Raw genomic sequence first — 14,959 nt, 5'->3', positions numbered from 1 at the left:
GATACAAAAACTAAAAAGACGTTACTGCAATGTAAATTGTATAATGATACTTAGTCATAAATCCAAACATTAAGTCTAATATACAAAATATTGAGGCCTTGAAAATTTGGAGACCTAAAGCGATCGCCTAGTCTCGTACCTCTGGGCTAATCATCTTGACTTCAAAACGGCTTCAAAAAGTACCTTTTGATCATGGCTGGCAAACTAGAGTATAACCATTTCTGACCCTTCACCATTTTTGTGGGACGTGGTTGTAGTGTAATACTACAAGATAAAGCCCAAAGCTTACATTTTCTCGGTCAGCAACTCTTACCGTTGCAAGAGAGAGAATTTACTCAAGCTTCTACTAAAAACATGTCATTCGGGAGACAGATTTCTATTGAAAATACACTTTCTGAACACATGCCACAAAAATTAACATTGCAAGTTTGCAACCACTAGCTTTCATGTTTGGCTAGGCAAAACACATTCCCAAATGACTTCATAACTAAACCTCTTAAGACTGTAATATCACACAAAAAAGATTGCCAATAATCATATTGCTTACTGAAATGCCAAAGCTACCTTTCCATAAATAACAAAAAGAACAGACTCGTCTGTACATTTATTTGTTTAAAGTTCAAACAAGCAGTAACCAATAGGTAAAAAAAAAAGGCTATAAACAGAAGAGCAGAACAACATATAAAACTAAACTTTCCACACATAACCCCCTCTATAACCCTCTTTTTTTAATAATAATAATATTATCTTTTGTGTGCCTATTATGTCCTAACTGCCTGTTGTTCCCTCTTTCCCTTCTGTTCCTGCAACCGTTCTTCAAGATCCTTCCCATCTTTCATCATGAACTTGTCCACCTGTGCTGCCGCCTGCCTTCCTTCCGAGATGGCCCACACCACCAATGACTGTCCTCTTCGACAATCACCAGCTGCAAATACACCTTCTACATTGGTAGCAAATCTCCCGTACTCCGCTTTCACATTTGATCTTCCGTCTTTCTCCAATCCCAGTTTATCTGGTATCGTCTGTCAACAGAAAGTAAAATGATAATTAGCAAAATGTTAAAGGTTGCAATATTTGACACACTGACTAGCAAGTAAATTTTTCAGTCCATGTTTCATCTCCAAAATGTTTTACCAACAAAAAGGACCAAGATAAAGCCTTTAGTGGATTTTAACCTCCCAAATTCTTTTATTCAAAAAGAGCATATATGACACATTAACCCAACTATTTTGACACATCTAGCAAATACAAACATCATGAATATCATGGTATCTAATTTCATATATGGGGAGTGTTGATATATACTAACCGATTCAGGTCCAAGGAAGCCCATGGCTAGCAAAACAAGGTCAGCCTCAATAATCTCTTCTGAACCCTCAACCTCCTTGAATTGGAACCGGCCAGAGTCATCCTTCTCCCAATGAACACGTACAATCTCTAAGCCTTTTACTGCCCCATTCTCATCGCTAATAAACCTCTTAGTTAACACCTCGTACGACCGTGGGTCCTTGCCAAATTTTGTAGCAGCTTCCTGGTGCCCGTAATCTACACGGAATACACGAGGCCACTGCATTGCAATAAATGTCCGAGAAAAAAATAAGAATCTGTTGTCTAAATTAAAAGTTTATTAGATTTATAGAAATGGAAAAAGATGAACCTGTGGCCAAGGGTTGCCAGGAGCTCGGGAACGTGGTGGCTCAGGAAGAAGTTCGAGATTTACAATGCTGGTGCAACCATGTCGTATGGAAGTCCCTATGCAATCTGTACCGGTGTCACCTCCCCCGATCACAACTACCTTCTTACCTTTGGCAGTGATGTAGTTGTTATCATCAAGATTGCTGTCCAACAAGCTTTTAGTATTTGCATGTAGAAATTCCATGGCAAAATGTACTCCAGATAGCTCACGTCCCGGAACAGGCAGGTCTCTGTAATGTAAATTTTTGTTTTTGTTAAATTACACGAGTACAACTGTACCGGATACTAGACTTTTATATTACAAAAATAACCTTGAGAATCACATACCTTGGCTTGGTGGAACCCACAGCTAAAATAACAGCATCATTATCTTCACGTAGCCGCTCAATGGAAAATGACGGATCACTTCCTACATTGGCATTCACCACAAAATTCACACCTTCCTTGGACATAAGGTCAACCCGCCTTTGAACCACATCGATTTTGTCAGCCTTCATGTTAGGAACTCCGTACATCATGAGTCCACCTATTCGGTCCGCCCGCTCGAACACGGTCACTGTATGGCCGACCCTATTGAGTTGATCAGCCGCTGCCAACCCAGCTGGCCCACTTCCAACAATAGCAACCTTTTTCCTGTTGGATGGAATAGTCAGAACACTACAGTTTCCCTAACATAAAAGGAACATTAAAAAAGAGGAAGTCCAACATACCCTGTTCTCTTAACGGGGGGTCTAGGCACCATCCATCCTTCTTCAAAGGCTTTGTCTATAATTGAGCACTCAATATTTTTTATTGAAACGGGATTTTCAATTATTCCAAGCACACAAGAACCTTCACATGGAGCAGGGCATACTCGGCCTGTGAACTCGGGGAAATTATTTGTCTCAAGAAGTCGATCTAATGCCTCACGCCATCTGTTCTGGTAAACTAATTCATTGAATTCTGGAATCTTGTTGCCAAGAGGACAACCGGAGTTTTCCTGTCATTATTATCACAGCAGATAAATCAATAAAGCTATTTATAGATGATAGTATAATCAGCCTAATGAAGAAAAGTTGTTTTTACCTGATGACAAAAAGGCGTGCCACAATCCATGCACCGTGCAGATTGAGTTTTCAAGAGTGGACCGGGTTTTGTCTCCTCCATAACTTCATTCCAATCATTCATCCGAATAGCCGGGTCTCGGTATGATACTCCCTCACGCTCGTATGCAACAAAACCACGGTGTTTTACCGCATCTTCAACCCGAGATGGTCGGGTGGTCGGTTTCTCGGGTTCCACCTCTTTGACCAGAACCGTCTCAATGACCTGATTCACTGACTTGGCTGCCAACTTCTTAAGTTCTTCAAAAGCATCTTTCTCCTTCAACTCATCTTCTTCCCGAATATCAGCTTCTTCAGCAGCTTTCTCAGCAGCCTTTTTAGCAATGTCGGATGCTTTCATGGTGGCAAGAATGCGCTTATAGTCCCTTGGGAATACCTTGATAAACTTCGGCAAAAGATTGTCAAAGTCTGCAAGGACTTCCTTCGCCAGCTGGCTGTTCGTGTGTCGCTGGTGTTGCTGAATTAGCATTCTTAGAGTCATAATATCATCCTCATCTTCAACCTTATCAAGATCAACGAGCTCAGAGTTGCATCTTGAACGGAATTTCGAGTCAACATCAAGAACATATGCAATTCCTCCACTCATACCAGCAGCAAAGTTCCTTCCAGTTTTCCCCAATATTACAGCAATCCCACCAGTCATATACTCGCACCCATGGTCACCGACACCTTCAACTACTGTTTTAGCACCGGAATTTCGAACACAAAATCGTTCCGCTGCCATCCCATTAAAATAAGCTTCCCCACTTGTTGCCCCATAAAGAGCAACATTTCCAATCACGATGTTTTCCTTGGGATCAAATCCACTTCCTTTTGGGGGATAAACCACTATCTTGCCACCCGACAACCCTTTCCCAACATAATCATTGCTGTCACCTTCTAGCTCAAGCAGGATTCCTGAGCAAAGAAAAGCTCCAATACTCTGGCCCGCACTTCCATTAAGTTTGATATGAATGGTGTCAGTAGGGAGGCCTGGTAAATGATAACGCTTGGTTACTTCATGGCTAAGCATTGTCCCTACTGCACGGTTAACATTGCATATTGGCGATTCGATGTACACCGGAAGACCCTTTTCTAAGGCAGGTTTTGCAAGTGTTATTAGCCGTTGATCAAGGGCCATGTCTAAACCATGATCTTGTTTCTCAACACAAGTTTGGGCTGCATTTGGTCTGATGTCAGCTGCAGGTCGAAGTAATAGTGACAGATCAATGTTCTTTAATTTCTCATTGTTTTTTGTTACTTCTTTATCAACTTCCAGCATATCCGCACGTCCCACCATTTCATTAACAGTTCGAAATCCCATCTCGGACATGATTTCCCTCATCTCCTCTGCTAACATAAAGAAGAAGTTGATAACATGTTCAGGTTCTCCTGCAAACTTCTCACGTAGAACAGGATCTTGTGTAGCTATCCCGACTGGACATGTGTTTTTGTGACACTTTCTCATCATGATGCAACCAAGGGTAATGAGTGGTGCAGTACTGAAACCGAACTCCTCAGCTCCAAGGAGGGCAGCAATGGCTACATCTCTTCCAGTTTTTAGCTGACCATCGGTCTGGAGAACTGTTCGTCCACGAAGGTCATTCGCAACAAGGGTTTGATGTGTCTCAGCTAGACCAAGCTCCCAAGGGAGCCCGGCACTCTTGATTCCAGTCCACCTTGATGCCCCGGTTCCACCATCATGACCTGAAATCAAAACATGGTCTGCGTGGCCCTTGACAACTCCACTAGCAATTACTCCAACACCAGCTTCTGAGACCAACTTCACACTAACTCGGGCAGAAGGATTTGCGTTCTACAGTAACCACATACGAAGTGTCAAGAATAACTTAATCATGAAGTTAATACAAAAAAAAAAAAATCTGACTAATGCTGTTAATTACCTTCAGATCATGAATCAACTGGGCAAGATCTTCAATTGAATAAATATCATGATGTGGAGGAGGGCTAATTAACCCAACCCCAGCTGTGGAGTTTCTTGTAGTAGCAATGTCACCAATAACCTTGTGTCCTGGAAGTTCACCACCTTCACCGGGCTTTGCTCCCTGTGAGAATTATATACAGTTAAGTAATATAATCATCGGCATACAAACAACAATTCTGGTTTATTAAACCTCACCAAATAGCCAAATGTGGGTATTCACTTAAGGATGCAAAGTCACCATCATCTGTCCATTAACATAAATTCATAAACAAGAAGATCCTATGTTCTAACTGGAATAGGGGGGCTAACGACAATGCATTCATGAATAGGGAAACTCTTGGTTTACAAAATTGATAAATACAAATATATTACCTGTGCCATCTTAATCTGCAGTTCATCTGCATTTGTAAGGTAATAACTAGAAACTCCAAATCGACCACTAGCAACCTGCTTGATAGCACTCCTCTTTGGATTCATTGAACCATCAGGTAGTGGCACCAAACGAGATGGATTTTCACCTCCCTCGCCTACAGAAATATTTATAAGTGATATTTCTTTGAACCTTAATAAACGTAGCAAAAGCAAATTACAGATCTATGAAATTTACCCAGATTCCCAGAAAGTATAAGAGGCAATTTCAAAATATATACTCGTATATAGGTCGATTTGGATTGAGTTTTGTATCGAGCTGATGAAATCAGTCAACTCAATACATTTAGGGGAACAACTGAATCAAGTTGACACTTATCCAATGTTTATTATTAGTGCAAACCTCATGGATCATTTTTAGCGAAGATGTAAAATATCATTTCAGCATTGTGCTTTTTTAACCCGTTCTCCTCACAGTCAAAAAATACCTTTTTCATTTAAATCATAATACATGCACCAATACTTGATAATATAAAATTAGAAAACGACAGATGTATGTAATGGCCCATACCTGTATTAGATTTGCCACCAATTTTGTTCATAGCTATGGCAAGGGTGGTGTGAGCCTCCAACGAAATAGACCCATAACTCATGGCACCTGTACAGAATCGTTTCACTATTTCACTAGCAGGTTCAACCTCTTCCAGAGGAACCTTAACACTTCCCTCCTTAAACTTCAACAGTCCACGAAGATTGCATTCTTTATTTAACTCATGAATACGCTTTGAATACTCTTTATATGCAGCCACACTGTTACCCCTGGCAGCCTCTTGCAGTTTTGCAATGGCAAGAGGATCATTCAAATGAACTTCACCACCTTTCCTCCAATGGTAGTTCCCAGGGTTTGGTAAAGCAACAGCCTCTGCACTATTAGGAGGGTATTCACGGGATGGAAAACCTAAATTGTGCAACTGAAGAGCATCACCGGCAAGTGCTTCAAATGTGGCTCCTTCAACTCTACTTGGTGTGCCAGCAAAGCATCTTTCCATTACTTCACTTGATAACCCAACTGCCTCAAAGATTTGGGCACCTTTATATGAAGCCAAAGTTGATATTCCCATTTTTGCAAGAACCTTTTGCATTCCATAGTGACTTGCTTTATAGTATTTCTTAACTAATTCCGCTTTAGAGTGGAACTCACCGTTTGATTTTGGTGGGATCTTACCGTCAACCTGCATCCTCCAAATGGCTTCAACAGCTAAATATGGACAAATGGCATCAACCCCAAAGCCAACCAGCGTACAAAAATGATGCACTTCACGTGGCTCGGCAGATTCAACCATCAATGCAACCCTGGTTCGTTCAAGTTTTTTAACAAGATGATGATGGACTGCACCAACAGCCAAGAGAGAGCTTACTGCCACTCGCTTTGATGAAAAGGCTGGAATTAAAAGAAACATAAATGTTAAACAATATATTAAAATGTTCAAACCATATTGTGTGCATTAAAGGTTGAATTTCAGCCCATTTATTTGAGAACGAGTACAATTGAAATTTGTTCTATCACAAATGGGTCAAAAATACTGGTCATATTTAATGCACTGATCGTTTATAAATGTCTTGAAATGGGTAGACTAGTGGACAAATTAATCCTCACATAAACATAAACTTTCCGACCAGGCTTATCTGACTCTTTCATTCGACCCACTGATCTAGTCACATATAGAGTGATAACAGGGCTGAAAAAAACAAGCTTATATAGTTTACCTCTGTCAGAAAGGACCAATGTGGTATAGCCCTCTTTAATGGCATTGTGTGCCTCTGAGCAGATTCTTTCTAGGGTTTCTTCCAAACCCTTTCGTCCCAGTTCTTTGGGGTAGGTTATATCAAGAACTTTGCTTCGCCAGCCTCTGTAATTCATAGTTTTAATAGACTCCATTTCTTCTATGGACAAGAGTGGCCCTTTCAATGAGAGTCGGTGGCATTGCTCTTCTGTTGTCTCTGTAAGATCACCTTCAGGTCCCACCATGCATTCCATGGAAGTCACAATCTTCTCCCTTATAGGATCAATAGGTGGGTTTGTTACTTGTGCAAACATTTGTTTAAAATACTCGAATGTTAGCTTCTCTCTGTTGGACATCACAGCCAATGGAGCATCGTTTCCCATTGAACCAAGAGCTTCAACGCCATCTTTAGCCATTGGCAGCAAAAGCATCTCCAAGGACTCAACTGTGTAACTGCATATATACATGTCCACATTTCAATAAACCAGCAATAAAAAGAAAACACTAAGCATAACTACAAAAGGTACATACCCAAAAGCCTTTAATGGGGCCAAGAGACCTCGAATACCCATGTTGTCCATGTTATCATCCTCAGGAGTCCCCTAAAAGTTAAAATTATGGGAAGTCAATATAGTTGCTGTAGAAGAGATACTTGGAAGATAAAGGGTGAGTCTGCATTAATATTTTGAAACTGGTTATGTAATTATTGCGACTTAAAGTTGTAATAACAAATTTTATTGTTTGGACAATCGGAATCTGATCAATGCTCCAACAGTAAAATATCACACAATCACTACCGAAACATACACTTAAACACCCTCAAAGAATAGAGGCTTACCTCTGACACCCCAGCAATAGGAGGGCAGACTCGGGAAGATTTAGTAACAGATTCAACGATGTTCTTAAGCTCTATCTTTTGTTTCTCAAGCCATGTGCCATACGGTTTTGCACGTGAATATTGTTTCTTCAAGGCTTCATCGTCTACAACTGTATGTTTATCAAAGTCCACAAGAAGCATCATGCCTGGGTTAAGTCTACCTTTCCTAGACACGTCCTCAGGTGGAATATCAACAACTCCAACTTCACTAGCCATTACAACCCGCCCACTGTGAGTAACATAAAAACGACCAGGGCGGAGTCCATTTCTGTCGAGTGTAGCTCCGAGGTATCGGCCATCAGTAACTGCACATGAACTTCTATGTAAGCACTAATAAAATGTTTAGCTAAAATGAGACCGAGTCAAACAGTTTGTAATTGACCATGTATTTTATGCATAAACCTACTAATTATTTTATTTAACACATCAGATTACAATTCAGATAAAATCGCTCTAATATCATATGCATATACATAAATATATACACGCACAAAAATGCAAGATGGATAGCCATTAGCCAATATATGGATTGGGTCAGCCCGACCCCGACCCAAAAAAAACCCCTGAACTGACCAGACCCCTTATTGACTAGTTACAAAGACAAAAACTTGTAAACTCTAATTTAGAAAGATAGCCAAGAGTGAATAATAGTCATACATGAAACTAGAGCAGGACCATCCCATGGCTCCATTAACGCAGAGCAATATTCATATAAGGCCTTCCTTTGAGGATCCATATTCTTATCATTCTGCCAGGCTTCAGGAATCATCATCATTACAGCCTCAGGAAGACTTCTTCCAGCTCGTACTAAAAGCTCAAGAACCCCATCGAAAGCACCTATACAGCAAAATCCTTAGATGTCTAAACACCAGTCCAGCCTAAAATTATTAAAATTAGATTTATATATGACACCTGAATCTGATGAGCTGGCATCCACAATGGGAAGGAGTTTCTTCATCTCATTCTTCGAGAGGCCAAGCTCCTTGCATTTTAGAAGTCCTTCTCGTGCCTTCATCCTGAACAAACAAACATAAAATAATTATGCACATATACAATAAACACAACTTAATGGATAAACCGCAAAAGGGGAACTTACCAGTTAACATTCCCTCTAAGTGTGTTAATTTCCCCGTTATGGCCAAGTACACGCATAGGCTGAGCACGATCCCAACTAGGAAAAGTGTTGGTTGAAAACCGAGAATGGATCTACAGACAAGGCAGAAACCATGTATTTTCAATGTATGTTATATATGAAATAGTTGTCAATTATATGATCATAACATGTAATGTGCCAATAAACCGCAGTGTTGGTACTGAACATCATGTATGACCTACCAGGCTACCACATCTACCAAACAACACTTCTTTGTAAAAATTGTTGAACAGAAGTTTCACTGCATCAAGTTTTTGTAAACATGATGAACTTCTGAACGGTTTATTTACCAACTCACCACTAAGGACTCCAATCCAGCATCCAACCGAAATTCATAAATTAATCAAAGAATGCATCAGAAGTCATTCCTCAACATCGCATCTCTCTCCCGTTAACCGGTTGATCCAATGCTGTTGTTAAGTATGAAGTCAGTGGACAATGAAACAAGTTTATGGATTAAATATTTACCAGGGCCATGTAGCTCGTAAACCTTTCATTCCCAAGATCCGCATGATAATAATCTTTCAACTGGTTTGGTTTTAACTGTCCTTTATATACAACAGTTCTGCAATAAAAATATTCAAACTATAACAAACCAGCACATGTTAATATGACTATGAATTAACTTGTAAGAATTCTGGTATTTAACAAACCTAGAGGATAAAGAACATATATAGAAATCCTTTACCCCACCATGTTGAAGGTTCAATGCAGCTCGGATGGCTACCATAGAAACCCTTCTTAGTATGTACATCTACAAAGAAAAATTATTAAACAAAATCAGCACTGTGAAATTAGACAAAACATACGCGTAAACACAACCATAATAGCATAAGGTATTTATAGATATACCTGCTGCTCAAAATCAGCTTTTGATCTAGAAGTAGGTGTAAGAAACACTTGTTCAATGACTGGTTCTGTTTGTAGAGCAGACTTTCCCAAACCAGAATTATCAGTTGGGATAGTACGCCACCCAAGAACGGTGTGCCCGAGTGACTCGGCAACCTACAAATAAAATTATATAATTCTAATTAATATGTAAAAGGCATAAACAACGGAAAATCAAACACTTATCTTCACAAAGAATTGATAAGTGATCATAGAAATTTAAGTTACCTTTGTGAATACAATCTTGCTCTGCTCCCTTCTAGTATCGGAAGTAGGCAAGAAGAACATTCCAACTGCATATTTCCCGGGTGGTGGTAGCTCAAACCCTTCATCCTTCGCCACCTGGTTTTGAATCAAATCAATGCATCAATGAAACTACATTAACTAGAACTACCATCATTCCTTAGCCTCTATAAAAACAAAACTACACTCAGCTAACATAAACAAAACTAAAAACAAGTGTACTGGTTTTTAGTTTGCTTGGGAACACACATTTGACTTTGCTTGGGGACACACATTTGACTTTGAATACTCGTACTCGTTTTCTTTTATACCATTTGCATCAAATATGTTACTTCATATCATGCATATATATCGAATTCATATTTTGCTTTCAGTACTCAATTTCAAAAGATGGTCACTCATTTTCACATCATTCTCACTGGTATAATTTTAAATTTGTTTATCAAATATCTCTTCACCCAGACAAAAATATTAATAACAGGTAAAAAACAATAATGATAATCATAATGATATAACAAAATAATAACAGTAAAAGTGATTGAATAAATTTAAAAGGGCCTACTTATATTTGAGAGTGAGACAGAATCAGATTCTAACTTTGATATTTAAGCTCAAAGTAATCAAATTTAGCAAGAAATTGAATATTAATGTCAAATACCATAAGTATGAGTGTATGACAACCAAAACCAATCATATATTCCTGGTTAATAAAAAACTTGCCAAAAAAAAAAGCTTCAAAAACTCACATCCAAATTTTCTCTTAAAACAAATCCAAATTTCCTATCTCCAATATTTAATATTTGATTATATATAAAAACATAATAATTACTCGTCATGCAAAACAAAAACAAAACTGGCATTTCATGTATTAACTGTTGCACACAAAAATAACAAGCATAATTACATATATATATATAATATATCTGTGTATTAATTGTGTATATCTAATATCTATATCCATATCCTTATCCATATCTATATATAAATAAAACAATAAAAATACCTCCTTGTAGAAATCATGTGGAAGACCAACAAGAATTCCAGCACCATCACCAGTATTAGTCTCACATCCACATGCACCTCTATGTGACATCCTCACCAACATCTCAATTGCATCAGTCACCTTTTATATACATATAATTAAAAAATTTACAAACTTTAATCAATCCCAAAAGAAATAATTACAAAAAGTATAATATATATATGCGTGTGTGTGTGTGTGTAATAATACATACAGTATTTCTGTTAGGTATGCCTGATAATTCAGCTACAAAACCAACCCCACATGCATCTTTATCGAACTTTGGATCATAAAGACCCAAAGGCTTCTCAGGTACTAAAGACATACCCGACCCACGAACCACAGTCCTTTTAGTGACTTTCGGGTCATGACCCGACCCACGTACCACCACTCTGGACCCATAAAACTTCTTCCCCAACAAACTACTCTGTTTCAACACACCCCATGGCCGGTGTGTCTTCCCAGCACCAACCCGGGCTAACCCATTTACAGGACGAGTAACAAAACGGTTAGCCAAATCTGGGTCGGGTCGGGTTGACAAAACAGAGTGGTTTAAAGCCACCGACATTATTGTTATTAACAGCCTCTGTTGCCAGCTAAATGTTTTGTTTTTTTTCTTTTTTGGTGGTTTGAAAGTGTTAAATGTTTAGTGTTTTTATCAGATAATAATCAGATCTGGATTTGATTTGATTGATATGGATAGAATATATTTAATTTAGTTAGAGTAAATATAGGAAAGATTAAAACGGAAAAAACCGAAAAGCAGCCGACTAAATAGGGGAGACGGCTGGGTATGTGGATATATATGACACAAAGAGAGAATGAGTGAGAGAGAGAGAGAGATACAGATATATGTATGTATATATATGACACACAGAGAGAGTGTGAGAGAGAGGAGGTTCTTTTTTTCATCGACGAGGTGGGTGGTGAGGTGAATTTATAGAGGGAGAATAGAGCAAGTACCAGCTCATCTAAACAACAACAACCCAACAAGGTGTGCCATTGTTGGATATGGGACCTACCTAAATTATACGCTTTTTTTCTTTTACGGTTTTATACAAATGAGAAATGAATACTCGTAACATAGTTCAAAAATTCATAACTTATAAAAAAATCAAAAGATAATTTAAAAAATAGAATTAATGGATACATGTCACATTATTATAGTTTTAGAAAGATTGTTAAGCTAATCTTTATAAGTATTTATCATTTTTTTTATACAAATATCAACGTATACATGTTATTAGTCTTATTTAGATTATTTTTCGCGTAATATGCAGGGTAAACATTTTAATTCATAATATAATAAATAGTTATAAATAAAACATATTGAAAGTTAATAATATTATTATTTTAAAAAATATTTGTATCAAATATTACTTATACAATGTATATGTTAATTATATTTTTTATAAATTGACCGTATAAAATTAAATGTTGATCCTAACGAGTAGCGGTTGAAAATGGAATAGCGGCTGAAAATGTTTATATATTAAAGATAATTAATGACAAGTTAAATATTTATAATATCGTAATTTAAAAACTATCTATAATCTCAAATAAGTAGTTTTTAGTATGACGAACAATTATTGAAAACAACTAACAAAATTATCTATCTAATCTTTATGTAATTATTATATTAGTCTTACATATAGAATGAAAATTAATATTTTACAAAACGTATGAAATTTGAATACCCTAATAGATTTGATACCACCTAATCGTCATTAAAATTTTGTATTTACTTTAGAAAATGGGTATACATAATCAAATAAAAATTAAAAGTACAAAGATAAACTTTAGTTAAAATAAAGAGTTAATTGCAGGATTTGTTCCTTTGGTTTACCCATTTTCATGGTTTACATCTCTGTTAAATTTTTTAAACAAATCCGTCCAAACTTGGCATATTCTTTGCAAGTTACATCCCTGTAGCTAATGGCGTTATTATTTTGCCGTTAAGTCGATGCACGTGAGGGCATTTTTGTAATCTGCCAACCACAAACAACTTCGTAATTGCACAATTCGTCCTTGTGGTTTGTCCATTTTAGTGGTTTACATTCCTACTCAGAATTTTCGTAGAATAGATCCAAAGTACGCAAATTTGTTGCATGTTTCATCCCTGTGGTTGATGTCGTCAACTTTTTTCCGTTAAATGGGATCACGTGCCATAATAAGTTTGATGGGTTTTTCAAAAATTTGCAAACCGGCATTGATTTTTTGACAGCGAATTAAACGACGTTTGGGTATACAACTAAGCAAACATGTTGACTGGTTGGTTAAAAATGCAAAATCCCCCATTGATGAGTTTCCCCATTGGAATCAACCACCACCAAGCTCTCACCATTACCATCACCACAAACCAATCAAGAAAATAATGCATCCAACAAAAAACGTGATTTTTTTTTGACAGATCAATGTGTTGTTAAACGCTTAAATAATGATAATTAGTTATGCACTGTGTTACTTTTATGGTTTTTAATGCATCAAAATGATGTCTTGAGTATAGATGTAAACCACTAAAATGGACAAACCACATGAATAAATCGTGCAATTTTAAAGCTGTTTGTGAGTGCCAGATTACAAAACTACCCTCATGTGCAGCTCACGTGCATCGACTTAATAGCCAAATAATAACGCCATTAGCCACAGGGATGTAACTTGCAAAGAATCTGACAAGTTTGGACGGATTTGTTTAAAAAAACTTAACAGAGATGTAAACCACGGAAATGGGTAAACCACATGAACGAATCCGGCAATTAACTCTAAAGTAAAAATTTGTGTAAACTATTTTGATCTATATTGTGATCATTGTTTTGTTATCTACCAATAATTTAAACCAAGATTAAGGTTTTCTCTCATCGACACGTAACATTTAAACGACATATGTCCCATTGAATTTTTGTTGAAAAATCCTTAAAGTAAAATTTCCTATCTATGATATATACTTATATCGATCTATTATAAAACTTAAGTAAACATATAAGTTATAAAAAAAAAGTTGTAATTAAATTAGATAAGTAAGGTTGATTGAACACATAAGGAGAATCTAGGGTTTTTCCTCTTACTAAGTATTGAGGGTTAAGGATAGAGCACGAACCCGATTAAAACAATGCAAACTAGATCCTCTGTTGCGTGCAAATGATTCACACCTTTCATTATATATATATATATATATTATATTAACTAGATGTATATCCGCGTAATGCAACGGCGATAGTAGTAGTGGTGGCAGTGTGGTGACTACGACGGGTGGTGGCCGGCGGCAGTGATGATAAATGTTAAAGTATTTGATACTAAAGGTGGTAGTGTAGTTATTTGAAAGGTTGAAACTCTATTGTATTTATTTTATTAAAAGTATTATAGGTATATAAATTAAAAAAAATTAATTTAGTAAATGAAGAAAAAAAATATTTTTGGTAGTTCAAAGTTGTATAATGAAAAAGGAGGAGGGGCGATGCTTTATATAGTATAGTATATATAAGAATATTAAAAATAGTTAGACTTTTAAAATTTGATTGAAAAAATAAAAGAGAATAGAAGTAATTATGGAATACTATTAATATAAATATAGATATAGATAGTACTAAATATTAAAAAAAAAATGATAAAATGAGTGGGAGCCTTTTGGTTTCACGTACCGTCTTGGTACCCAAAGCGCACACCTTATAGAACTCATGTCCGCTGACTCGTCATTATCACACATAGATCGAAAAATATAATTTCTCCACATGTATTTGACAATACTTAAACATGTGATTATGTGGCTTGCAACCTTTAGCTATGGACCTATGAATTCACATGATGACGTGTACCACTCGATCCATGATTAGTTGGTAATACACTAATACTACATATATAAGTATATTCATTTACTTGTATTTGTTTGCAAAGCATGCCGAGAT

General features: G+C 37.0%; 1 protein-coding gene across 1 annotated transcript; it reads right to left on the bottom strand.

Annotated features, from left to right (window-relative positions):
* Positions 1-543: 543 nt before the first annotated feature.
* On the bottom strand, positions 544-11,950 carry LOC122586618 (glutamate synthase 1 [NADH], chloroplastic). The gene is made up of 21 exons (XM_043758594.1): positions 11,272-11,950; positions 11,040-11,159; positions 10,022-10,135; positions 9,758-9,910; positions 9,559-9,659; positions 9,374-9,470; positions 8,849-8,958; positions 8,665-8,768; positions 8,410-8,589; positions 7,714-8,057; positions 7,407-7,477; positions 6,859-7,328; positions 5,663-6,532; positions 5,095-5,249; positions 4,682-4,843; positions 2,761-4,593; positions 2,406-2,674; positions 2,023-2,328; positions 1,658-1,925; positions 1,310-1,567; positions 544-1,022 (listed from the first exon to the last, which is right to left on the bottom strand). The coding sequence occupies exons 1-21, from the start codon at positions 11,623-11,625 to the stop codon at positions 762-764; spliced, it is 6,600 nt and encodes a 2,199-aa protein (XP_043614529.1). The 5' UTR covers positions 11,626-11,950; the 3' UTR covers positions 544-761.
* Between the last annotated feature and the right edge of the window lie 3,009 nt (positions 11,951-14,959).

This window comes from Erigeron canadensis, chromosome 2, assembly GCF_010389155.1.
Source record: "Erigeron canadensis isolate Cc75 chromosome 2, C_canadensis_v1, whole genome shotgun sequence".
NCBI lineage: Eukaryota > Viridiplantae > Streptophyta > Magnoliopsida > Asterales > Asteraceae > Erigeron > Erigeron canadensis.
The sequence above is the reverse complement of the archived record's forward strand: the minus strand, read 5'-3'. Positions and strand labels throughout refer to the sequence as shown.